At 37.3% G+C, this 25,975-nt stretch overlaps 1 protein-coding gene and 1 long non-coding RNA gene across 5 annotated transcripts in view; one reads left to right on the forward strand and one right to left on the reverse strand.

The window, feature by feature from the left end:
- Window positions 1–14,216, forward strand: part of LOC115856511 (receptor-interacting serine/threonine-protein kinase 2) — a 30,890-nt gene extending 16,674 nt beyond the window's left edge. For 3 of the 4 annotated variants that reach the window (XM_060287173.2, XM_070043980.1, XM_060287176.2), the window contains 7 exons: window positions 820–869; window positions 1,707–1,868; window positions 6,223–6,308; window positions 9,702–9,785; window positions 10,894–10,987; window positions 12,599–12,754; window positions 13,560–14,216. In XM_060287173.2, the coding sequence (XP_060143156.1) occupies window positions 820–869; window positions 1,707–1,868; window positions 6,223–6,308; window positions 9,702–9,785; window positions 10,894–10,987; window positions 12,599–12,754; window positions 13,560–13,897 (970 nt within the window). In that variant the 3' untranslated portion in view covers window positions 13,898–14,216. The remainder of the gene's footprint in view (window positions 1–819; window positions 870–1,706; window positions 1,869–6,222; window positions 6,309–9,701; window positions 9,786–10,893; window positions 10,988–12,598; window positions 12,755–13,559) is intronic. The other variant, XM_070043979.1, reaches the window with a different exon arrangement.
- LOC132593730 (uncharacterized) overlaps window positions 1–25,975 on the reverse strand; it is a 103,845-nt gene that overhangs the window by 5,167 nt on the left and 72,703 nt on the right. The window lies entirely within an intron of this gene.

The raw sequence follows: 25,975 nt of genomic DNA on the forward strand, positions 1-25,975 counted from the left end.
ATCCCACAAGCTGTGTGGTGCAGCCAAAAAAAAAAAATTAAAAATATGAAAATAAAGATGCCTTGCTTTTTTTTTTTTAATATTTATTTACTTATTTATTTGGTTGCGGCGGTGGGCTCCTTAGTTGCGGCACATGGGCTCCTGGGTTGCAGCATGCAGGCTCCTTAGTTGCAGAATGCATGTGGGATCTGGTTCTCTGACCAGGGATCAAACTCGGACCCCCTGCATTGGGAGCATGGAGTCTTAACCACTGCGCCACCAGGGAAGTCCTGATGCCTCGCCTTAAGCTACTTTTACATCCTTAAAAATTATTAAAGCATATCTTGTTGTCCTATCAATTTATAATATTCAAGGGTTTTTATCATATGTGACCTTGATAGGGGGAGGGAAACAGTGCAATTAACATTTAACACTACCAAAAGAGACAGTACTTACACCAGAAAAAGAGTCAATAGAATAGGGCTACATGAGACAGCCTTTTTTATTGCTCTTTATTTTGTGTGAATAATAGAATCATGTAATTAAAGGGCATAGCTTATCTAGGTGTTAAAGAATCATCCACAAGTTATCCTTGCCTATAACTTCAAGTTCTTATTACAGTAATTTCCTAATTTTTCAAATTGAATTAATTCCCTTTCAAAACAAAACTGTATATGAATATTCATCATCTTGGTTCTATATAGTGATTCTTTAAGCAGCATTTCACTACATTATTACTTTAAAAAATGGTATCTCACAGTCAGCTTTTAAAATCAGTACCATTTTAGTTTATTATGAATAGTTTATAAAGTACTATATGTATATTTTTATCTTAAACAGCTATGCAGTTATCACATGGGAAGTCTTATCTAGAAAACAGCCTTTTGAAGGTAAGTGTACTTTGACTTCCTTATTCTAGGTGACATCGTATTGGTAAGTCATACTCAGAACTATCTGAATAAAGATCACTTATTTTAAATCTGCCTAACAGTCATTTTGTGGAAAACACACTAGAAAAACAACAGTTTATCATTGTGAATCCACTGTATGTTGGAAAGTACTGGATTAAGGATCAGAAAAATGTGTAGATTCTTCTTGTTCTGATAGTAATTAACTCTATTATAAGCCACTAAATCTCTTAAGTCCTCATTTTTTTATCTGCAAAATAAGAATTTTGAATTCTTATTTCTAAGATTCATTCCAGCTGTAAAATCGTTTGTATGAAAATTTCAGTAGTGCTTCTTCTAAAGACCAGCAAATACTGAAGAATACTTTAAAAATTTTCTGATAATATTGTCTCTTTCTTTATTTTGAGGTTCATTTAGGTCAGTTTGCTGTGTAACAACCTCAGAATCTCAGTAGTTTACAAACTAAACATTTATTTTTCATTCACATTGGGTTATTAGTTGCTGTGGCCCTTCTTGGCTCTGCTAGGTTCTGCTCAGCTCTGCTGAGCTCTGTTTTACTCTGCTCTCTTCATACTCCATTGGCCAAATCAAATCACATGGCCAAGCCCAGAATTAAAGAGGTGAAGATATAAACTCCTCCCACAAGAGGCAGCAAGTCTGGCAATAGCTGGGATCTAAATATTCCTTTGACGGAAAGGGAAGTAATGAATTATTCCTAAGATTTTAAGATTCCCTCATGTTCATTTGGTTGGCTTTAGAATGTATTTAATATATTAAATCATAATATATTTCTAATGAATGAAATATTTGTTTTGACAGAAGTCACCAATCCTTTGCAGATTATGTATAGTGTGTCACAAGGACATCGACCTGACACTAATGAAGAAAGTTTGCCATTTGATATACCTCATCGAGCACTTATGATCTCTCTAATAGAAAGTGGATGGGCACAAAATCCAGATGAAAGACCGTCTTTCTTAAGTTAGTGTACAGTTTTAATCTGGGCCTTTTGAATTACAAAAATAATAAATACGCTGTAAATAAAATATTCCTTGAACAACTACGAAAGTTAGCTGACAAGCTCAAAAGTTTTTTTTCCTAATTCAAAGTTGTTTTTATTTTATGAGATGAGATTGAAGTGGTAAGGAGAGGCTGTTGACTATCATCATAAAAAGGTTAGAAATTTATTCCAAGTACAATGGAAAGCCATTAAAGTGAGTTTTTCAGGGAAATAACATGATTAAATTTAAGTTTAGGAGATATCACTCACTGCTATGTATAAAATTGATTGGAGAAGGGCAAGAGTAGAATTTCCAGACCAATCCTGGAGATCGAAAAATCCGATAGAATTAAGATTTATTTCAGAAGTAGAATGAATCATCACCTAAATGTAAACATAGAAGAAAAACTTCATGATCTTGGGTTAAGCAAAGAGCTCTTATATATGACATCAGAAACAAGACCTATTAAAAAAATTCTTTGATAATTGAACTTCAAAAAAATTGAAAAATTTTACACTTCAGAAGATGCTATAGAAAATGAAAAGACAAGCTGTAGACTGGGAATCTTCTTTCCAACTAAAAAAAAAACCAAATATATTTTCCATTCAAAACTTATGTCTAGTACTCATCAGCATTGTATTTAAAAAAAATCAAAAGTTGCTATAATAATGGATTAACATCTTATCTCTTATCTCCCAGAACCATGTAATAGGGTGTGTGTGTGTGTGTGTGTGTGTGTATGTATGTGTATATATATGTACATATATGTATGTATATATTGGCTTGGCCAAAAAGTTTGTTTGGCTTCTTCTATAAGATCTTACAAAAACCTGTACGAACTTTTTGGCCATCCCAATACATATCTCCTTTGTCCCCAGTGCCACTTCCAAACTATAATTTCTTCTCCATTCCCTAAAGACTCTAGCTCTTCTGAAGATCATGCCATTAGGCAGTACTTCTCTACAAACTTCCTGGTTTTTCCCTATTGTTCATTGCAGAACAATGGCTTTTGGCTTACTTACTTCTACATCCTGCATTGATCAGTGCTGCTGAATATTTGAGAGGAGCGCTCTGTGGATCTCTGGAGTTCTCTGTCTGTGTACTTCTCCTCTTTGGTGCTCTGTCCTATAAACTCTATCTGCCTCCGTCTACCCTAACTCCCAGCCCTGTCTCTTCAACTCTGAGCTTCCTCTGGGCCCCGCCTTACTTCCCTACCCTGTAGTATAGCTGGAAACTCTCCCAAGGCAGTTAGCTTGGGTAGTCAGGCTGTCATAAGGCTGACCTCAGTTGTTTCCTATCACTTAGAGATCACTGTCCTTTGTTGCCTGATATCTAGTGTCTTGAAAACCACTGTTTCATGCATTTTGTCTGGCTAATGGTTGTTTAAGGCAGGAGGGTGAATTGGTCCTTGTTTCTTCATCTTGGCCAGAAATGGAATTCATTGGTTTCTCTTTAAATTAATGGCTAAAACTAGGCACTAAACTCTACTTAGCAATTCTGTTATGTTTCTCAAATACATCTATTATTCCATTCTCATATATCACCTGTTCTTAAGTTGTGGTGCAGGGACCTCTGGAGGTGGGGTTGGTTCCTGAGACTTTTATAAGTGGTTCACAAAATCAAAACTTTTCAAAATAATAAATATTAAGGTATTATTTTCCCTTTTTACTCTCATCCTCTGGAAAAATCTTTCCATAGACTAAATTAAATATGATGATATCATTGCTCCAACGGATAATGGAATGTGTTTTCATATACTCTGATGTGTTAAAATTTTGTTTTAATCTAATGTAGTAAATATCAATAGATATGACCAACATATACAAAAGCTCTTAATAATTTTGAAGAGTTCTGAGACCCAAAAGTTTGCGAATTACAGACTTAGATGATCATCTTGTACTACTGTAGGAGATGCGTAAGTCCCATACTTCATGTTTCCAAAGTGAAGATGAAATTCCATTTCAATCCCTGAGAAGGAAAGCATGGGAGGAACATTTCTAGTCCTATCTGCCCCTCAGCACTCCTCCTCCTCATTTGTTAGTTTTAGAGAAAAAGCAAGCATACTTATCTAGTCCCTTCTCAGTTTTCTCCTCCTTTTAGAAGTAAGCTTGTCTAAAGGATGCACACATTTTGTGCTTCCCCATATGGAAGCAGGTGAGGCCTGTAGCTGAGTGAGTAAAACTGTCAACTGAAGGGACAAAGTGTTACTAAGCCCATATGCTACAGATCTAAAAAGGGACAGATTCCAATTAGCTTTATCAGTAATAAAGGTGATGTTTTGATCATCATCTCTCATTATTATGTGGCTTTTCTTAATAGATTCTGAACTTAGGAAGACAAGACAGGGGTAATGCATATTGTACCTTATCTTCCCTTCTTAAACCTCCTACACCCTATGTTCTGTATTTCTTTTGAGCATTGAGAAAGTAGAAACCATGAGAGAGAACTCCCTCGTAGTTCCACTACCAGATCTATAAACTTAGTTGTACTTGACGTGTCTTTCCTGCTTTATCTCTTTTACAGTGGGAAAAAAGTGTTCTTACACAATTGTAAACAGTATTACTTGTGCTCTGGATGCCATTCCCTTACTCTCTCCAGCATTCTGTTCTTTATATTCTCTCTCTGCTCTTGCATTGCCAATCTCTGCCTGTCTACTGGATCGTTCTTCTGTCATACAGATCTATGCTATTATTATATCCTATCTTTATATAGGAAAAAAATTCTTGACCCCATATCATCTTTCAGCTACCACCTCATTTTTCTACTCCCATTTAGATCTAAACACCTTGTAGGAATTGTCCATACTTATTGTCTCTACTTCTTCACCTCTAATTCAATTTTTAACAAACTTCCATCAGTCTTCTGTTTTCATATCTCCACTAAAGCTGCATTTGTTCAAGTTACCAAGGATAGCAATTTTGGAAAATACTGCTTATCTTACTTGCCCTCTCAGCAGATTAGATATGGCTGACTCTTCCCTCCTTGAAACTTTCCCTCTGATAGCTTCCAAGACACAAGAGACCATACTCCCTCTTATCCTCTCTTCCTCTATCACTTTTTTTCTTCCTCTGCTCAATTTCTAACTGTTGGAATGCCTCAGAGCTCTAATATGGGTCCTTTACTGTTTACCATCTGTACTTTCCCCCTAGATGATCCAGACCAGATCATGGCTTTTATACCATCTATATGTTAGTGATGCTCAGTTTTATATCTAGAGCCCTGGCTTCTCCCTTAAGCAACAGGTCCATATATTATTGTAGTAATAGTGGTACTTATGATTGTTTCTACTCATTGGCTATTATGAATCATGCTGCTATGACTGTTCATGTGCAAGTCTGTGTGTGAACATATGTTTTCATTTCTCTCAGGTAACTACCTGAGTGGAATTGCTTGGTTGTATGGTAAATTTATCTTTCATTTTTAAGAAAATGCGAAGCTGTTTTCCAGAGTGGCTGCATCATGATACATTCCCACCAGCAGTGTGTGAGGTTTTCTGTTTCTCTACATCATTGTCAATACTTGGTATTTTCTGTCTTTTTAATTTTACCTATTTTAGTGGGTATGGAGTGATGCCTCATTTTAGTGTTAATTTGCGTTTCCTAATGACTAATGGTGTTTAAGCATATTTTCATGTGCTTTTTAGCTATTTGTGTGTCTCCTTTGGTGAAATTCAATCTTTCACCCATTTTTAAATTGGGTTGTTTGTCTTAAGTTGTTAGAGTTCTTTTTATATTCTAGATATAAGCTCTTTAAAAGATACGTGATAGGTAAAAGTGTTCTCCTAGTCTGGGGCTTGTCTTTTTGTTTTTCTTAATAGCATCTTTTTAAATGCCAAAGGTTTCAATTTTTTTGAAGTCCTATTATCAAAAATTTTTTATGGATCCTGTTTCTGATGCCATATCTAGGAATTATTTGCCTAACTCAGGGTCATGAAGATTTTCACCTGTATTTACGTTTAGGTGCATAGTCCATTTCAAGTTAATTCTATGTATGTTGTGAGGTAAGAATCTAAAGTTTTCTGTTTTTGTGTGGATATCCAACTGTCCTAGTACCATTTGTCGAAAAGACTATCCTTTCCTCATTGAATTGCCTTAGCAACTTTGTCAAAAAACAATTGCCCATACTTGTAAGGGCTTTAGACTCTCAATTATGTTCCATTGATCTATCTTTAGATATGCCTATCTTTATGCCTGTACTAAACGCTCTTAAGACAGTTGAATGTCATCAGTTTGGGGAAAAATTTACTTAGGGCCTTATCAGTTAAATATTAGCATTTATGTTTTTCATTTTAATGGTTATAAGCAACCTGAACTCATTTTATTTTTCTTATTTAGAATGTTTAATAGAACTTGAACCAGTTCTGCGAACATTTGAAGAGATAACTTTTCTTGAAGCTGTTATTCAACTAAAGAAAACAAAGGTAAATTGTTAAATGTAATACTGGAAATTAGGATGTTAAATCATGGAGAGTTTTAGTTTAGTTTAATTTAGTTTTTTTCTACATACCTTCCACAGATACAAGCTACAGTACTGGGGCAGTAGTTAGCAAAGAGTATGAATGCTGCCTTGAATCTGTCACCAAAGAACTTTTCCATTTCATTTAAACAGCCTCCTCCAGATTTCAAAGGGATTTTCAGACCTCTCATATAGCAAATGTAAATTTAAAATGTGTAATGTGTGCCAGTTGTATACAGTTAATGCCCTAAATTACTACAGTTGTTGTTGTTGTTTTAATTCTATGTTTATTTCTCTAAAGTTTTGATATATAAAGAGTAAAAGATGTCTGGGTTATTGCACTTTACTGCCAAGTTAAGCTGTAGAATTTTTATTAATAATTGAGGCCCAAATGTGTATTTTCTATGGCTTGTTTGTATCTTTTTGTTTTCCCACTCAAACACTCCATGTTGCATAGACCAAAGTAGCAGTTGTTATGAATTACCTAGAACAGTTGTCTTATTTACTCATTCTGCTCTTGTAGATCAGAAAAACAATTGAAGGGACCCATTACTGCAAGGTTTTCTTGCTGCTATCAAAAATTGTTTAGAAAGCAACTACAGTCCTTTAGGGACAAAGTTAGCCTAGTTTAACACTTTCTGGGTTTCATTAAGTTGCATTTGAGATATGATAATAAAAACCATCATTTATTAGCCAATGTCTTAGGTTGTGAACAGGCATAATCTACAATTGATTTATCACTAAATGACATTGCTTGCCTCTTGCAGTTTGCTGGATCTGTTAACATAATCTTTGGTTTAAAAGGGAAGTGCATAAAGGAAACAACTGCCCTTAACCAAACTTAAAATTGATGGTGGCAGTATTAGTACCTGAGTTTTTTAAGGAACTAAGGAGGAACTGTGCTTTAATCTTTTGATAAGTTTTCATTGACTTCTCTGCTTCTGAGTAGGTAGTCTTTTCCAGAACATTCCAATCTCTCCACTTCTTAGTAGATACAAACTTCTGTTAACATTTATTTTTGCCTTGTCTTTTCAGTTCCCTTTTCTCTCTTCACAACTTTCTCCTCTTCTGCCAAGCAAAGGTGGATAGAAGGGTCTGTTTTCTTGGTTCTAAGATACTGAACTGGAAGAGAACCAATTCAGTTCCTTTTTTGTCCCCAACCAACTTAAATGCTAGGATCTATATGTAAAACTGTTAATTTGGGGGAGAAATTTTTGCTTCTTAAATAAAGTAATTTAGTGTATATTTTTAAATACTTGAGTATCATTTAAATAGCATTACTTTCTTTGGTCACTGTTTTTAAGTTGCTGTATTGTTTTCACTCAGTGTTGTTATTTTTTTCTTTTTTTTTTAAATCCTTGTATTAATTCTGTAAAATTGTTAGAGAAAGAATATCATCTCCATTTTATAGATGAGATAACTGAGGTATAGGGAAGTAAGTCACATAACACTCTACACAGCTAACTAATGTCAGGGCCAAGGGTAGAATACAAATTTATTAAGATAATAAGATTTTTCATAAAGAAATTTCTGAAAACATAGATCACAATTTAGGGTGACTTGTTTTGTTTGAGTTTCCTACATTTTTTTCAGTTCTTTGAACTGGCTCCTATAATTCATGTTTTCACAGATTATGTCTTGAGCAGTAAAAACTGAATCAAAAAAAGTTTTTCTTTGATATGTCATTTTACTTCTTTCTAGGGACTGACTCACTAGTGCATAAATATTTTTTGTTTTTTTTTTTTTTTGCGGTACGCGGGCCTCTCACTGTTGTGGCCTCTCCCGTTTCGGAGCACAGGCTCCGGATACGCAGGCTCAGCGGCCATGACTCACGGGCCCAGCCGCTCCGCAGCACGTGGGATCCTCCCGGATTGGGGCACGAACCCGTGTCCCCTGCATCGGCAGGTGGACTCTCAACCACTGCGCCACCAGGGAAGCCCCAATTCATAAATAATTTGAATGATCATTAACTGATCGGTTATGAAAAGTGATGTTAGTAATTAATGATACTGTATAACAATAAATATTTTAATAAATTTAAAAGAACAGAAGAAATTTACATAACAGAAATGGATCCAAAGATGAATTTTAAAGGTTCATATAAAAATGTATTTAACAAATGTTCACTGGACTGCTGTGTGTAAAGTACTATGCCCCATAGATTATATACATAGATGAATAGCAGTTTTTTTTCTCCTAAAACTTCTTAGACATGTTATGGAGCAGACAGTTGTTAAGTATGAATAATGAAGGGCTGGGTGTGGATCCCACCAATTTCTAAAGTTCTGTAGAGCATTTGACGTTATGTTGGTTTGGGGAAGAAAAGCAGACCAATGGTTTTGTTTTTAAATCACTCAATAGTGATGGCAGCTAATCCAAGTCTGGCTTAAAGAGACAGGAGTGAGGGCTTCCCTGGTGGCACAGTGGTTGAGAGTCCGCCTGCCGGTGCAGGAGACACGGGTTTGTGCCCCGGTCCGGCTAGGCCTGTGAGCCATGGCCGCTGAGCCTGCGCGTCCGGAGTCTGTGCTCCGCAACGGGAGAGGCCACAATAGTGAGAGGCCTGCGTACTGCAAAAAAAAAAAAAAAAAAGAAAAAGAAAAAGAGACAGGAGTGAATCACTAAACAATTTTAGTACAAAGGCATAGTGTTTAAATAAATCATCTGTTTAATAGCTACCATTTATTGAATGCTTACAAAGTAATCTTAGGGACTCTGCATATATTACTTCTAATCCTTCTTACAGTAATCCTGCAAAATAGGTATTCTCATCTCCAGTTTACAGATAAGTAAATTAAGTTTAAGTCTCATGCCCAAAGTCAAACAGGTATCCTGGGATCTAAACCAGATCTCATTGGCCCCCATCGTTCCATTAGGGCACTCTGCCTCCTTTACCTAGTCCAGTCCTCCATTTCTTATCTATAAAATGAAAATAATAATAGTACTTAGAATCATGGTGCCTAGATTATAGTAAATGCTTAATAATTATGGATAGATAGATACACATACAAATTGAAATATATTAAGTATCTAGTTTGAACCAGATACTTTATATTCATTATCTCAATCTCTAGAATGATCCTGCATGTAGATATTATTCCATTTTAAAGGATGAATTTGCTCAAGGTAACCAGTTAATATGAGGCAGGATTCAAAGCCTGTGTCTCTAAAGTTATTTCCCCTATTCTACACTATGTCTACTTTAAGTTAGATATTATATTCTCAACTGATTGAGATTTTCTATTGATTTTGTATAAACATATAAAGATAAACATATAAAATATGTTAAGTAGATTGTATTTTACTCATATAATTTTCTAATTATCTCTAATTCAAGTACATATGTTCATTCTTATTACAGAATGCTTCAAGTACCGCTCACTTATGTGACAAGAAGAAAATGGAGTTATCTCTGAACATACCTGTAAATTATGGTCCACAGGAGGTAAAAATAATTACGTTGATTAAACTCAAAATGTGAGAAGAATATGAGCAATCATTTAGTCTCTCTCACTCTTTTATAGATGGGAAGCTAAAGTCCAGGGAGGTTTTAGGATTTTAGAATGGGAATCTCCAATTTGAAATCCAGCTCTTCTGATTCTTAGTTCATTGTTCATCTCATCAAATCACAGTCCTTTCTCTCTTGGGCATTGACTTCTGTCCCTGTCCTTGTTTTATGTAATGGATGGTGTTCCAGGGTAGTACATAGACAAATCATTGGTACAGTTCTGCCACTGTATTTCTTATTATACCTTCTTATTCAAATGTAAAAGAGCTATAATACCTGCCTTGTTCTTAACCTCTTACAATGATTAATAAAAAGAAAATGCCATTTGTGTGGCTATCCAAAAAGAAGGATTTCTTTAGTAGCATTCATTCAGAATTATTTCATATTAATGATTTCTTTTAAGAATATATAAGATATGTTCTCTTTACAGATTCAGAAAAGTAATAATACCTTCAAAATGAATCTTAAAACACAGTATGTAGTCTTTGAATCACCTTTATATTCACTATCTCATCATTGGATCTTTGAGCCCATACAGGCTCATTTTTAGATAAATACACAGAAAAAGAACCTGAGAGCCAAATTATTTAAATGCCTTGTCGAAGCTTAGGTAGTAATTCCATGACAGAGCTAGGATTAGATCTAACTTCTATATTACTTTTTCCATGGATTCCCACTTCTCCATGTTGAAGGAACCTGAGGCATTGAGAATAGGCATGTGCTCTAAATCAGTAGGTAATCAGAGCTGCAGATCTCAAATTTCTTATGAGCTGGACAGAGTCTCTGAGATTATGTACAAAATATTGAAAAAATAATGATTTCTAATATATTTAACTATTGCCCCACCCATCCAATTGACCTGATAAATCAAGTTCACAGTTTTGTTACTTCACATATGTGTTTAATTTTGTAAAGTGTAATTTGTATTAGTTTTGATTCTTTATTTATAATAAGCCAAAAGCAGGAACTGTTTAGAAATTAAAGCTGTATAACTTTTAAAATGATTTTTCTTTAACCTAAATCATTTATCTTCTATTTATTTTAGGAATCGTGTGGATCCGCTCAGCTCCATAAAACTAGTGTTTCTCCTGGAACCTCAAGGACCCTTTCAGCTCCTCAAGACAATGATTTTTTATCTAGTACGTAAATTTTTCAGTCAGTATTACTTGCAAGTTTTCAATTTTCTTTCAAGATCATATTCTTGCAAGCAGTCATGGTTTGTATGGAACATGTCTTCCATTTGCATTTATAACTCGTTTTTTAAAAGTGACAGTCTAAAGATGTGAAAATAGTAGTGGGATGTTAAACAAATATATTTAAGTATTAAAAGCATTATGTTAGACACTACAGAAAGATATTTTTAAAAATCTCTTGTAAGAAAGAGGAGAAATGTTTCTAAGTCACCATAATATTAGACAAAGAGCAATGTATTATAAAAGATATAGGGATGTAGGACTATGGTAGTATAGTGGAAGAGTAACATTTTTTACAAAGCACTGTCACAACAACCTTGTGAGGGAGATATTCCTCATTTTACAGATTCTTAAGATCAAGACTTCTGGATCACATAGTTAGTAGCTGGCAAATCCAAGATTCGAAACCAGGTCTTTTTGATAAGTATTTTCATGTCACTACTACACCATGTTACCATCATGAAGAAATTATTTCTGGCTGAAGGTTGGACCTATAGTTATAAAGGATGGGCATTCCAGGCAAAAGGAACAGCATAGAGGCAAAGAAGCAAGAAAACAGAGAACAGTGAGTAGTTGGGTTTAGCTGGTGAAGAGGGTGAATGAAAGATCAGGAGGGTGGAGTCATATCATGATGAATTCTAATACTAGGCTAAGCCATTCAGGCTCATATCATGATGAATTCTAATACTAGGCTAAGCCATTCAGGCTCTTTTGCTTGGGTAGGGAACAATTACTGCAGATTTTTGAGCAAGGGTGTGACATGATAAAATTTTTTGCTTTAGGAATATTTATCCTGGCTGGAATATGTAGGATATTTTGGAAGGGAAAAGGAGATTCAAGGTGGGGAGACCAGTTAGGAGACTATTGGTCTATTATTGTACTACAGGTGAGAGATTATGATACCTGCTCCAGAGTGTGAAGGAGAGAATAGTGTGAGAGATGTTACAGAGGACACACTTTTCACTTGTAGGAAGGAAGAGAGAAAAAAAGATAAAGCTGAACAAGTTTAGCTGGAAGAACATTGATGCTATTAACAGAAATAGGAAGTGAAACAGGTTTTAAAGTTAAGATGAATAATTAAGTTTTTAATTTTTTTTTTTTTTTTAATTTGAGCTGTTGAAAATGTAGGGTTCACTGAAGACAGAAAATTTAATTACATGGATTTGGGAAGGGAGGTGACAATTGAGGCCCTGAGGTTGAATAAGTTTACCAAAGGAGAGTGTAGAAAGACACATCATATGTAATTTAGAGGACACATTTGAAGTGCAGAAGGAGGAAGATGACACAGAAGGAAAAAATATGGTACCACATGAAGAAGTAAAATTCTATGATTTATAATTTACATAGGACAGACGGAAATATGGTAAAAACATTAAGCATTAACCTTTTTTATCTAAAAAATATTTACTTGTGGAATTAGGTTTATGAACCAGCTTATGCAGTGAAAAATTAAGAGCCACTGAATACTACCCTCTCTATGACCCGGATGTTCATATTTTAGCTAATAGAAATAGCTAAGGAATATTCTACCCCTAATGCAGATGTTGTGTTTTATAGGAAAAACTCAAGACTTTTCTGTGATGCGTCAATGTCCAGTAAATCACAGTTGTGACAGTAACATTTCTGTGGCTCAAAGAGCAACATTCTGTGATCACAGGGCTGCTCCATTCTCCTTAGCAATAATAAATCCACTCTCAGCGGAGGGAAATTCAGGTAAATATGTACGATGAGACACTTTGTAAATGATGCCATTTATCTCACAACCATATGTTCAGTAGATTTGCTATATGATGTTTTATTTGTCTCTATTTCTTCAGTATGCTATATACATACCATAAGTAGGAAAGCACTTCCAATCCCCAAAGACATGAGTGTTGATATGTAATAATAGGCCAAAATAGTATTCCATGAACATCTATCTAGGGAGGGATTGCTAAGAGGAGGTGTGACAATATGTTACTAAAGGTAAATATATTTTTGTTTATTTATCAAATATGCAGGTATTCTTTATGTTTTTTAAAAAAATCTGAGAAAAAGTGACATTTGCCCCCATGAATTATAGTGTATAAAAATGCAGTGCTTTGGGCTTCCCTGGTGGCGCAGTGGTTGAGAGTCCATCTGCCAATGCAGGGGACACAGGTTTGTGCCCCGGTCCGGGAAGATCCCACATGCCGCAGAGCGGCTGGGCCCATGAGCCATGGCCACTGAGCCTGCGTGTCCGGAGCCTGTGCTCTGCAATGGGAGAGGCCACAACAGTGAGAGGCCTGCGTACCGCAAAAAAAAAAAAAAAAAAAAAAAAAATGCAGTGCTTTTTCTTGGAGGGAAAGGGAAGAGATAACCCAAATATCTGAATGTTTCCTGAAAATAAATAGCATCCCTCAAAATACTGGTGTTCCATATGAGAAGAATCACAGCAAAATTAGGTTTTATGCCTTATTATTTTGTTTTTCATCTAATTTTACTCATAGCTATATATCTGTCCCCACCTTCTTACTTGTCATCCCTTGCTTTTCTACAGAGCAATTTCAGCCTGGTATAACCCAACAGTGGATCCAGAGTAAAAGGGAAGATATTGTGAACCAAATGACTGAAGCCTGCCTTAACCAATCTCTAGATGCCCTCCTGTCCAGGGATTTGATCATGAAGGAGGACTATGAACTCATTAGTACCAAACCTACAAGGACCTCAAAAGTCAGACAATTATTGGATACTAGTGACATCCAAGGAGAAGAATTTGCCAAAGTTATAGTACAAAAATTGAAAGATAACAAGCAAATGGGTCTTCAACCTTACCCAGAAATACTTGTGGTTTCTCAATCTTCATCTTTAAATTTATTCCACAATAAAAACCTATAAGTAACTCTTTTTCAAGAAGAAAAGTCAATGCATAAAAGGGTATTTTATATTTCTTTTGCCTTGATAATGTTTTTATGAGATTCATATGAATATTAGAAAGTTTAATGAAGTTTCTTCTTCAGATAAATATTAGTCTCCTTCCATGACATTATTTTTTAAATTAATACAGTAGAAAGTTTGATTTTTGCTGCATAGTACAATTCTTTTTGTCTCTTTGGTTAATTGAAACTATTTTTTCAGTGTAATAATTATATTTTTATTGTACAAAACAGTGTCCCATTTTCACATATACTTTCTTTGTGGATTATTTATTGTTTAAGATGCTTGACTTTCTGAAGACTTAAATCAAAGAAACTTTTAAATGTTATTTATTGAGTTCTTTAGAAAATTGTTTCAAAGATAAGCAATACAAAGTGTATAAAGAAAAAATTAATCCTCCAACATGTGTTTCTACTTCTATTCCTAGCCTCAAGTAACAATCAAGGTAACAACCAAAGTTAACAGCATGATGTGTATCGTTCTATCCCTTTCTTCCTGCTCATACTTAAAGTATATGCCTGGGGGGGACTTTCAAGATGGCGGAGGAGTAAGACATGGAGATCACCTTCCTCCCCACAAATACATCAAAAATACATCTACAGGACTTCCCTGGTGGCGCAGTGGTTGAGAGTCTGCCTGCCAATGCAGGGGACACGGGTTCGTGCCCCGGTCCGGGAAGATCTCACATGCCGCGGAGTGGCTGGGCCCGTGAGCCATGGCCGCTGAGCCTGCGCGTCCGGAGCCTGTGCTCTGCAACGGGAGAGGCCACAACAGTGAGAGCCCCGTGTACCGCAAAAAAAAAGAAAAAAAAATACATCTACGTGTGGAACAACTCCTGCAGAACACCTACTGAACACTGGTGGAAGACCTCAGACTTCACAAAAGGCAAGAAACTCCCCACGTACCTGGGTAGGGAAAAAGGAAAAACAGAGACAAAAGAATAGGGACAGGACCTGCCCCTCCGGGAAGGAGCTGAGAAGGAGGAAACGTTTCCACACACTAGGAAGCTCCTTCACTGGTGGAGATGGGGGGTGGGCAGTGGGGAAGCTTCAGGGCCATGGAAGAGAGCACAGCAGCGGGAGTGTAGAGGGCAAAGTGGAGATATTCCCACACAGAGGATCAGTGCCTACCAGCACTCACCAGCCAGAGAGGCTTGTCTGCTCACCTGCCAGGGCGGGTGGGGGCTGGGAGCTGAGGCTCAGGCTTCGGAGGTTAGATCCCAGGGAGAGGACTGGGGTTGCTTGTGTGAGCACAGCCTGAAGGGGGCTAGTGATCCACAACTATCTGGGAGGGAGTCCGGGAAAAAGTCTGGACCTGCCTAAGAGGCAAGAGACCATTGTTTCAGGGTGCGCAAGGAGAGAGGATTCAGAGCATTGTCTAAACGAGCTCCAGAGACAGGCGCGAGCCACGGCTACCAGTGCGGACACCAAAGGCGGGCATGAGACACTAAGGTTGCTGCTGCAGCCACCAAGAAGCCTGTGTGCCAGCACAGGTCACTATCCACACCTCCCCTCCTGGAGCCTATGCAGCCTGCCACTGACAGGGTCCCATGATCCAGGGACAAATTCCCCGGGAGAACACACGGTGCACCTCAGGCTGTTGCAACATCACACCAGCCTCTGCCAGTCAGGCTCGCCCTGCTTTCCGTACCCATCCCTCCCTCCTGGCCTGAGTGAGCCACAGCCCCCTAATCAGCTGCTCCTTTAACCCCTCCCTGTCTGGGCGGGGAACAGACGCCCTCAGGTGACCTACACGCAGAGGTGGGGCCAAATCCAAAGCTGAACCTCAGGAGCTGTGCAAAGAAGAGAAAGGGAAATCTGTCCCAGCAGCCTCAGGAGCAGTGAATTAAATCTCCATAATCAACTTGATGTACCCTGCATCTGTGGAATACCTCAACAGACAACAAATCATCCCAAAATTGAGACGGAGGACTTTGGGAGCAACTGTAGAGGTGGTGTTTGCTTTCTGCATCTAATTTGTTTCTGGTTTTATGTTTATTTTAGGTTAGTAGTTAGAGCTTATTATCATTGGTAGATTTGTTTATTGATTTGGTTGCTCTCTTCCTTTTGATATATATATATATTTTTCGTTTTTCTCTTTTTGTGAGTGTGTATGTGTATGCTTCTTTGTGTGATTTTTGTCTGTATACCTTTACTTTTACCATTTGTCCTAGGGTTCTGTCTGTCCATTTTTGGGTTTTTTTTTTTTGTTTTAGTTTTTTTTGAATAGTTTTTAGAGCTTTTATCATTGGTGGATTTGTTTTTTGGCTTGGTTCTTCCTTTTTTTTATTACTTTTTTATTTAAAAAAATTTTTTTTTAATTTTTTCTAATTATTTTATTTATTTATTTTTTATTCTCCCTTTTCTTCTGAGTCAAGTGGCTGACAGGGTCTTGGTCTCTGCCCAGGTGTCAGGCCTGAGCCTCTGAGATGGGAGAGCTGAGTTCAGGACATTGGCCCACCAGAGGCCTCCCAGCCCCACGTCATATCAAATGGCAAAAGCTCTCACAGAGATCTCCATCGCAATGCTAAGACCCAGCTCCACTCAACAACCAGCAAGCTACAGTGGTGCACACCCTATTCCAAACAACTAGCAAGACAAGAACACAAGCCCACCCATAAGTAGAGAGGCTGCCTAAAATCATAGTTCACAGACACCCCAAAACACACCTCTGAATGCAGTCCTGCCCACCAAAGATCCAGTCTCATCCACCAGAACACAGGCACTAGTCCCCTCCAGCAGGAAGCCTACACAACCCACTGAACCAACCTTAGCTTCTGGGAGAAGAAACAGAAGCAACGAGAACTATGAACCTGCAGTCTGTGAAAAGGAGACCCCAAACACAGTAAGTTAAGCAAAATAAGAAGACAGAGAAATAAACAGAAGAAGGAGCAAGGTAAAAACGCACCCCACCAAACAACTGAAGAGGAAATAGGCAGCCTACTGTAAAAAGAATTCAGAGTGATGATAGTAAAGGTGATCCAAAATCTTGGAAATAGAATGGAGAAAATACAAGAAACATTTAACAAGGACCTAGAAGAACTAAAGAGCAGACAAACACTGATGAACAAAAATAAATAAAATTAACAATTCTCTAGAAGGAATCAATAGCAGAATAACTGAGGCAGAAGAACAGATAAGTGACCTGGAAGACAAAATAGTGGAAATAACTACTGCAGAGCAGAATAAAGAAAAAAGAATAAAAAGAATTGAGGACAGTCTCAGAGCCCTCTGGGACAACATTAGATGCACTAACATTTGAATTATAGGGATCCCAGAAGAAGAAAAAGAGATTAAAAAAAGGGATTTAGAAATTATTTGAAGAGATTATAGTTGAAAACTTCCCTAATGTGGGAAAGGAAATAGTCAATCTTAAGTCCAGAATGCACAGTGAGTCCCATACAGGATAAATCCAAGGAGAAACACTCCAAGACACATAAAAATCAAACTATCAAAAATTAAATACAAAGGACAAATATTAAAAGCAGCAAGGGAAAACCAACAAATAACATGCAAGAGAATCCCCATAAGGTTAACAGCTTATCTTTCAGCAGAATCTCTGCAAACTAGAAGGGAGTGGCAGGACATAATTAAAGTGATGAAAGGGAAAAACCTACAACCAAGATTACTCTACCCAGCAAGGATCTCATTCAGATAAAACAGAGATATTAACACCTTTACAGAGAAGCAAAAGCTAAGAGAATTCAGCACCACCGAACCAGCTTTACAACAAATGCTAAAGGAACTTTTCTAGGCAGTAAACACAAGAGAAGGAAAAGAGCTACAATAACAAACCCAAGACAATAAGAAAATGGTTATAGGAACATACATATCAATAACTACCTTAAATATAAATGAATTAAATGGTCCCACCAAAAGACATAGACTGACTGAATGTATACAAAAAGAAGACCCGTATATAGGCTATCTACAAGAGACTCACTTCAGACCTAGGGACATATACAGAGTGAACGTGAGGAGGTGGAAAAAGGTATTCCATGCAAATGGAAATAAAAGAAAGCTGGAGTAGCAATTCTCACATCAGACAAAATAGACTTCAAAATAGAGTATCACAAGAGACAAAGAAGGACCCTACATGATGAAAAAGGGATCAACCCAAGAAGAAGATATAACAATTGTGAATATTTATGCATCCAACATAGGAGCACCTCAATACATAAGGCAAATGCTAACCATAAAAGGGGAAATCGAAAGTAACACAATCAGAGTAGGGGAATTTAACACCCCACTTTCACCAATAGATCATCCAAAATGAAAATAAATAAGGAAACACAAGCTTTAAATGATACATTAAGCAAGATGGACTTAATTGACTTTTATAGGACATTCTATCCATAAACAACAGAATACACTTTCTTCTCAAGTGCTCATGCAACATTCTCCAGGATAGATCATATCTTAGGTCACAAATCAAGCCTTGGTAAATATAAGAAAATTGAACTCATATCAAGTATCTTTTCCGACCACAATGCTATGAGACTAGATATCAACTACAGGAGAAAATCTGTAAAAAATACAAGTGGGCTTCCCTGGTGGTGCAGTGGTTGGGAGTCCGCTTGCCGATTCAGGGGACGCGGGTTCGTGCCCCAGTCTGGGAGGATCCCACGTGCCACGGAGCGGCTGTGCCAGTGATCCATGGCCGCTGGGCCTGTACGTCTGGAGCCTGTGCTCTGCAGCAGGAGAGGCCACAGCAGTGAGAGGCCCACGTACCACCAAAAAAAAAAAAAAAATACAAACACATGGAGGCAAAACAATACACTACTAAATAACCAAGAGGTCACTGAAGAAATCCAAGAGGAAATCAAAAAATACCTAGAAACAAATGATAATGAACACATGGTGACCCAAAATCTATGGGATGCAGCCAAAGCAGTTCTAAGAAGGGAGTTTATAGCAATACAATCCTACCTCAAGAAACATGAAAAATCTAAAATAACCTAAACTTACACCTAAAGCAAGTAGAGAAAGAAGAACCCAATAAATAAATAAATGAATAGGAAATGAAGGAAGCGATAGCAGAGACCATGAAAACTAAAAGCTGGTTCTTTGAGAAGAAAAACAAAATTGATAAATCATTAGCCAGACTCATCAAGAAAAAAAGGGAGAAGACTCAGATCAATAGAGTTAGAAATGAAAAAGGAGAAGTGACAACAGACACTGCAGAAATACAAATAATCGTGAGAGATTACTACAGGCAACTACCTGCCAATAAAATGGGCAGCCTGGAAGAAATGGACAAATTCTTAGAAAAGCACAACCTTCTGAGACTAAGCCAGGAAGAAATAGAAAATATAAACAGAGCAATCACAAGCACTAAAATTGAGACTGTGATTAAAAATCTTCCAACATACAAAAGCCCAGGACCAGATGGATTCACAGGCAAATTCTATCAAAGATTTACAGAAGAGCTAGCACGTATCCTTTTCACATATCTCTTCCAAAATATAGCAGAGGGAGGAACAGTCCCAAACTCATTCTACAAGGCCAGCATCAGCCTGATACCAAAACCAGACAAACATGTCACATCAGAAGAAAACTACAGGCCAATATAACTGATGAACATAGATGCAAAAATCCTCAACCTAATACTAGCAAACAGAATCCAACAGCACATTACAGGAATCATAAACCATGATCAAGTGGGGTTTATCCCAGAAAAGCAAGGAATCTTCAATATATGCAAATCAATCTGTGTCATACAGCATTACAGTTAACAAACTGAAGGATAAAAACAATATGATGATATCAATCGATGCAGAAAAAGCTTTCAACAAAAGTTGACACCCATTTATGATAAAAACCCTCCAGAATGTATGCATAGAGGGAATCCACCTTAATGTAATAAAGGCCATATATGACAAACCCACAGCCAGCATCGTTCTCACTGGTGAAAAACTGAAACCGTTTCCTATAAGATCAGGAGCAAAACGAGTGGCCCACTCTCAACACTATTATTCCACATAGCTTTGGAAGTTTTTGCCACAGCAATCAGAGAAGAAAAAGAGATAAAAGGAATCCAAATCAGAAAAGAAGAAGTAAAGCTGTCACTGTTTGCAGATGACATGATACTATACATAGAGAATCCTAAAGATGTTACCAGAAAACTACTAGAGCTTATCACTGAATTTGATAAAGTAGCAGGATACAAAATTAATGCACAGAAATCTCTTGCATTCCTATTCACTAATGATGAAAAATCTCAAAGAGGAATTAATGAAACACTCCCTTTTACCATTGCAACAACAACAACAACAAAATACCTAGGAATAAACCTACCTAGGGAGACAAAAGACCTGCATGCAGAAAACTATAATACACTGATGAAAGAAATTAAAGATACAGACAGATGCAGAGATATACCATGTTCTTGGATTGGAGGAACCAACATAGTGAAAATGACTCTACTACCCAAAGCAATCTACCAATTCAGTGCAATCCCTATCAAACTACCAATGGCATTTTTCACAGAAACAGAACAAAAGAATTCACAATTTGTATGGAAACACTAAAGACCCCGAACAGCCAAAGCAATCTTGAGAAAGAAAAATGGAGCTGGAGGAATCAGACTCCCTGACTTCAGACTATATTACAAAGCTACAGTAATCAAGACAGTATGGTACTGGCACAAAAACAGAAAGATAGATCAATGGAACAGGATAGAAAGCCCAGAGATAAACCCACACACATATGGTCACCTTATCTTTGATTAAGGAGGCAAGAATATATAATGGAGAAAAGACAGCTTCTTCAGTAAGTGGTGCTGGGAAAACTGAACAACTACATGTAAAAGAATGAAATTAGAACACTTCCTAACACCATACATAAATATAAACTCAAAATGGAATAAAGATGTAAATGTAAGATCAGACACTAAAAAACTCTTAGAGGAAAACATAGGCAGAACACGCTATGACATAAATCACAGCAAGATCCTTTTTGACCCACGTCCTAGAGTAATGGAAATAAAAACAAAAATAAACGGAACCTAATGAAACTTGAAAGGTTTAGCACAGCAAATAAAACCATAAACAAGACAAAAAGGCAACCCTTAGAATGGGAAAAAATATTTGCAAATGAAGCAACTGACAAAGGGTTAATCTCCAAAATATACACGCAGCTCATGCAGCTCAATATCAAAAAAACAAACAACCCAATCCAAAAATAGTCAGAAGACCTAAATAGACATTTCTCCAAAGAAGATATACAGATTGCCAACAAACACATGAAAGGATGCTCAACATCACTAATCATTAGAGACATGCAAATCAAAACTATAATGAGGTATCACCTCACACCAATCAGAATGGCCATCATCAAAAAATCTACAAACCGTAACTGCTGGAGAGGGTGAGGAGAAATGGGAACCCTCTTGCACTGTTGGTGGAAATGTATATTCATACAGCCACGATGGACAATAGTATGGAGGTTCCTTTAAAAACTAAAAATAGAACTACCATATGACCCAGCAATCCCACTACTGGTTCTAAGCACTGAGAAAACCATAATTCAAAAAGAGTCATGTACCACAATGTTTATTGCATCACTATATACAATAGCCAGGACATGGAAGCAATCTAAGTGTCCATCAACAGTTGAATGGATAAAGAAGATGTGGCACATATATACAATGGAATATTACTCAGCCATAAAAAGAAACGAAATTGAGTTATTTGCAGTGTGGTGGGTGGACCTAGAGACTGTCATACAGAGTGAAGTAAATCAGAAAGTGAAAAACAAATACCGTATGCTAACACATATATATAAAATCAAAAAAAAAAGGGAGGGTTCTAAAAAACCTAGGGGAAGACAGGAATAAAGAGACAGATGTAGAGAATGGACTTGAGAACACAGGAGGGTGAAGGGTAAGCTGGGACAAAGTGAGAAAGTGGCATAGACTTATATATACTCACAAATGTAAAATAAATAGGTAGTGAGAAGCAGCCACATGGCAGAGGGAGATCAGCTCGGTGCTTTGTGTCCACCTAGAGGGGTGGGATAGGGAGAGTGGGAAGGAGACGCAAGTGGGAGGAGAAATCCGGATAATTGTATATATAGATATTCACTTTGTTATACAGCAGAAACTAACACACCATTGTAAAACAATTATACTCCAATAAAGATGTTAAAAAGAAAAAAACATATCCTATGATAAACCATAATGGAAAAGAATATTTAAAAAAGAGAATATATATATATATATATATATATGTATGACTGAGTCACTTTGCTGTACAGCAGAAATGAACACAACATTGTAAGTCAACTATACTTCAATTTAAAAAAATTAAGGTTAAAAAAATAAATATATGCCCATTTGGGGATGGATCTTTTCTTAATATTATCATCCTTATAACACATCATACTGCAACCTGATTTTTGCGCTTAATAGTACATAATGTGCAGCCTTCCAGATCACATATAAGCTTAATTCATTCATTGTAATTGCCACATAATATTATCAGGGATGCTTTTTTCATTTTCTTAACTCTTTCATACCAATAATATACAGTGTGAGTTCTTTTTTTGTTTAGTGTGTTATGTCACTAATGTGAAAACTTACAAGTAATAATAGCCCTTTTCTGAAAATGTTTATTAGCAGTGTCAGCAAAAAGTGTGATACAAGATAAATTTGAAGGTACAAGTTTTCAAGTTGGGATATACAGTATGACCCACAGTTTGAAAAAAGAAAAAAATGAGTAAAATGACTAGATGGCATTGAGACAATTAAATATTTTATTAAAATAAGTATTTTAATCTCCATTTTGGAGCTGGACCTGTGGTGCCTCATTACTGTGTCTTTGAGAAATATGGAAATTACTAGGGAAAGTTGGAAACTAAGCTTGTGAGTTATATTTTATTATATCTTATTTTTTAAAGTGTTTGGATAAAGATTTAATTTGGGAAATGGGAGGAAAAATCTTTTGGAGGCTCTACCCGTTTCTGTATACAATTTTGTAAGAATTTTGAATCTTGATGGTTTCAAATAGACTTTTATCATTTGATGATGTGGTATCTGGATTGATAAAGTGAACTTTGCCCTTTTTATTTCATTTTCTGTGTAGATCTAAAAACTCAAGATTTCCAATCAGTCTGTATGCTTATGGCTCTGTGCATACCAGCCACTTTCTTCCATAACTTAGGGAGGCACAGATGCAGTCATCCGTCATTGCAGCTCTGCAAATTTTTCTGCACAAATAACAATGTACAATGATGAAGATGATGACAAGGATCAAGATGAATCTACGGTGAGCTCTCAGCCATTAGTAGAATTGTTACAGTCTCAGCAACCAATGTTCATTATACCAGTAATCGATACAGTGATGTTTAGGGGAAGGTGCCACAAGGTATTCTGAGTATGACCTGTCAGTATAGAACAGGGCCTGGCGTAGACAGTTTCTAACTATCTCTTTAATGAATTGTTCATTGGAATGAAAGCTGGAGAAGGGAGGAGGAAGATGTTTCCTTGAAATCACATTTCCCAGGATGTAATGTGAATACAGCTGGTAGTAGATGAGATTGTTTCAGGTAGTATCCAGACAAACAGCACTAAATTAACATTTGAGTCACAAAGGAAGTTCTTTGTAATTCTTTATTGAGTCATCTAGTTAAGTAAAGCAGAATGTTACAGTTGTGCTATCATCCTTTATTGTTAAGAAAAAGACTAGGCTTCAGGAAAAATAGTAGGAATTTTTATAATTTTTAAAATAATATTTCATTTGAAAATTACATATAACAAGTGGCACTGGTTTTCTACTTATAATATATAAAATTTTCATTTTATAATATTCAAATAAAAAGACAATATGAAGTACTAAATTATAGGTGGTATACATGAATGTGAACAATAGAATTAATAAGAAAATGACTAAGATTCAATCACTCTAAGAAGGGGCCTAAACTTTTATAATAATCTACTTTTTAACTAGATAGTAACAGGTAATGCTAATGCATTCTTTGCACTGTATGTTAAGGCAGTGCTACCCAGATGAGTAGTCCACAGAGCAGCTGCATTAGCATCACCTGGAGCTTGTTAGAAATGCAAACTCATGACCCCTACCAGACCTTTTGAATCAATCTCTGGTGGTGAGTTCAGGAATCTGTTTTAACAAACTCTCCAGACCATTGTGCATGCTATAGTTTGTTTTAAGAAACACATAGAGGAGGGGATCAAGATGGCAGAGTAGAGTGATATGGAACTTGCCTCCTTCCACAAATACATTAAAAATACATCTACATGTGGAACAATTCTCACAGAATAACTACTGAAAGCTTGCAGAAAATCTCATACAACCTAAGCTACAAGTAAGACTGCCACATAACCAGGCAGAATGAAGGAAAACGGGAGAGGAAGAGGAATCAGGATGAGACCTGGGAGGGAACTGTGAAAGAAGAAAGATTCCCTCACCCTGGGAACTTCCTTCACTGGCTGGGAAGTCTGGTAGGACAGATAGGGAGCTTCAGAAGCTCAGGAGGAGAGTGCAGAAGCTGGCTTACAGCCCCGCAAGATAAAGAGAGACCAGCACAGACAGTCCATGACACATTGCCACACTTCCCTGCCTCAGAGGCACGCCTGCTGACGTGCACAGCTACTCAGTGCTGATATTCAGGCTTCAGACAGACCCAGGGAGGGTACTCAGTTTGGCTGCACAGAAACAGCCTAAGGGCCTGGAGTGTGGCCCAGCTGCAACCTGGGTTGTGCACAGAACAGAGCATAGGTCTGCTATAGGAGCCCCGTTGTCAACACAGGAAGGGAGGGGTGGGGCGTGGGTTCACCATAGCAGCCTCATTAGCTTGCTCACAGTGAAGCAGGGTGCCAGTCACAGCAGGTTTTGCCAACTTTGTGGGTGTGAACACATGGAGGCAGGCTGAAATCTGAGCTGATTACTGGCACTCCCACAGTGGGCACAGGGACCTGCTTCTGCAGGTTTTCATGCCAGTGGCTCTGAGTGCACATGCCTGCCTAAAGAACCTCCAAGCCAATTACTGACACTCCCCCAGTGGAGGTGGCCATGGACGACAGTGCCAGTAATGGTGATCTTTGTTGGCATGCACACCAGGTGGCAGGTGGCATCACAGTGTCACACTTACTAGCAAACAGCTCCTGGAGAGAACACACAGCAGCTCCTTTCCCAGAGGGAGCCCTCCAGTCCTGTCTACATCACACCATAGCCTAGAACTGTATCTGGAGGCTTCTACTCCAACAACTGGGGAGCAGACACTGCCCCCAACAGGTTTGTGACAACCACAAAGAAAAGAGGAGGCCCTGCGCAACATCCATTGCAGGCACTGGTCACCATGACACCAGTCACACCCTCTATCAAGGGGACAAGGGCCAGCACACCCTGAGGAAAGATGTGGCAAGCATCCACACTAAAAACAGCCCTCACACCAAAATATTGGACCCATTCAGTCTACAGATGTTGCTCCCACATAAAAACAGCCCTTCAAGACCACAGTAGATAACTGTTTCTCTTAAATTCATAGAGTCAGAGCAATATAAGTAAAATGAAAAAGCAGAGGAACTACACCCAATTAAAGGAACAAGAGAAATACTCTGAAAGAACAGTGAAACAGACCTCTCCAGTCTACCAGATCCCAAGTTCAAATAGGAGGTAATAAAAATGCTGAAGGAATTAAGAAAGACTATCAATAGAAATGCAGATCACTGTAACAAGGAATTAGAAACTTTAAAGAGGAGTTAATCAAAATTAAACAACTAAATTGCTGAGATGAAAACTGAGCTGAAGGCAATAAACAGCAAATTAAATAATGCAGAAGAATGAGTAAGTGATCTGGAAGATAGGATAAGGGAAATCACCCAATCAGAACAGCAGGCAGAAAGACATTTTAAAAATGAAAGCAACATATGAGATCTATGGGATAAGTAAAGCATGTCAATCTATACATAATAGGAATCCCAGAAGGAGAAGAGAGAGAAAAGGGGATCGAAACTGTATTTGAAGAAATTATGGCTGAAAACTTCTCAAACCTAAAAAAGGAAATAGATATTCAGATACAG

The sequence above is a fragment of the Globicephala melas genome, chromosome 17 (genome assembly GCF_963455315.2).
Source record: "Globicephala melas chromosome 17, mGloMel1.2, whole genome shotgun sequence".
NCBI classification, from domain to species: Eukaryota; Metazoa; Chordata; class Mammalia; order Artiodactyla; family Delphinidae; genus Globicephala; species Globicephala melas.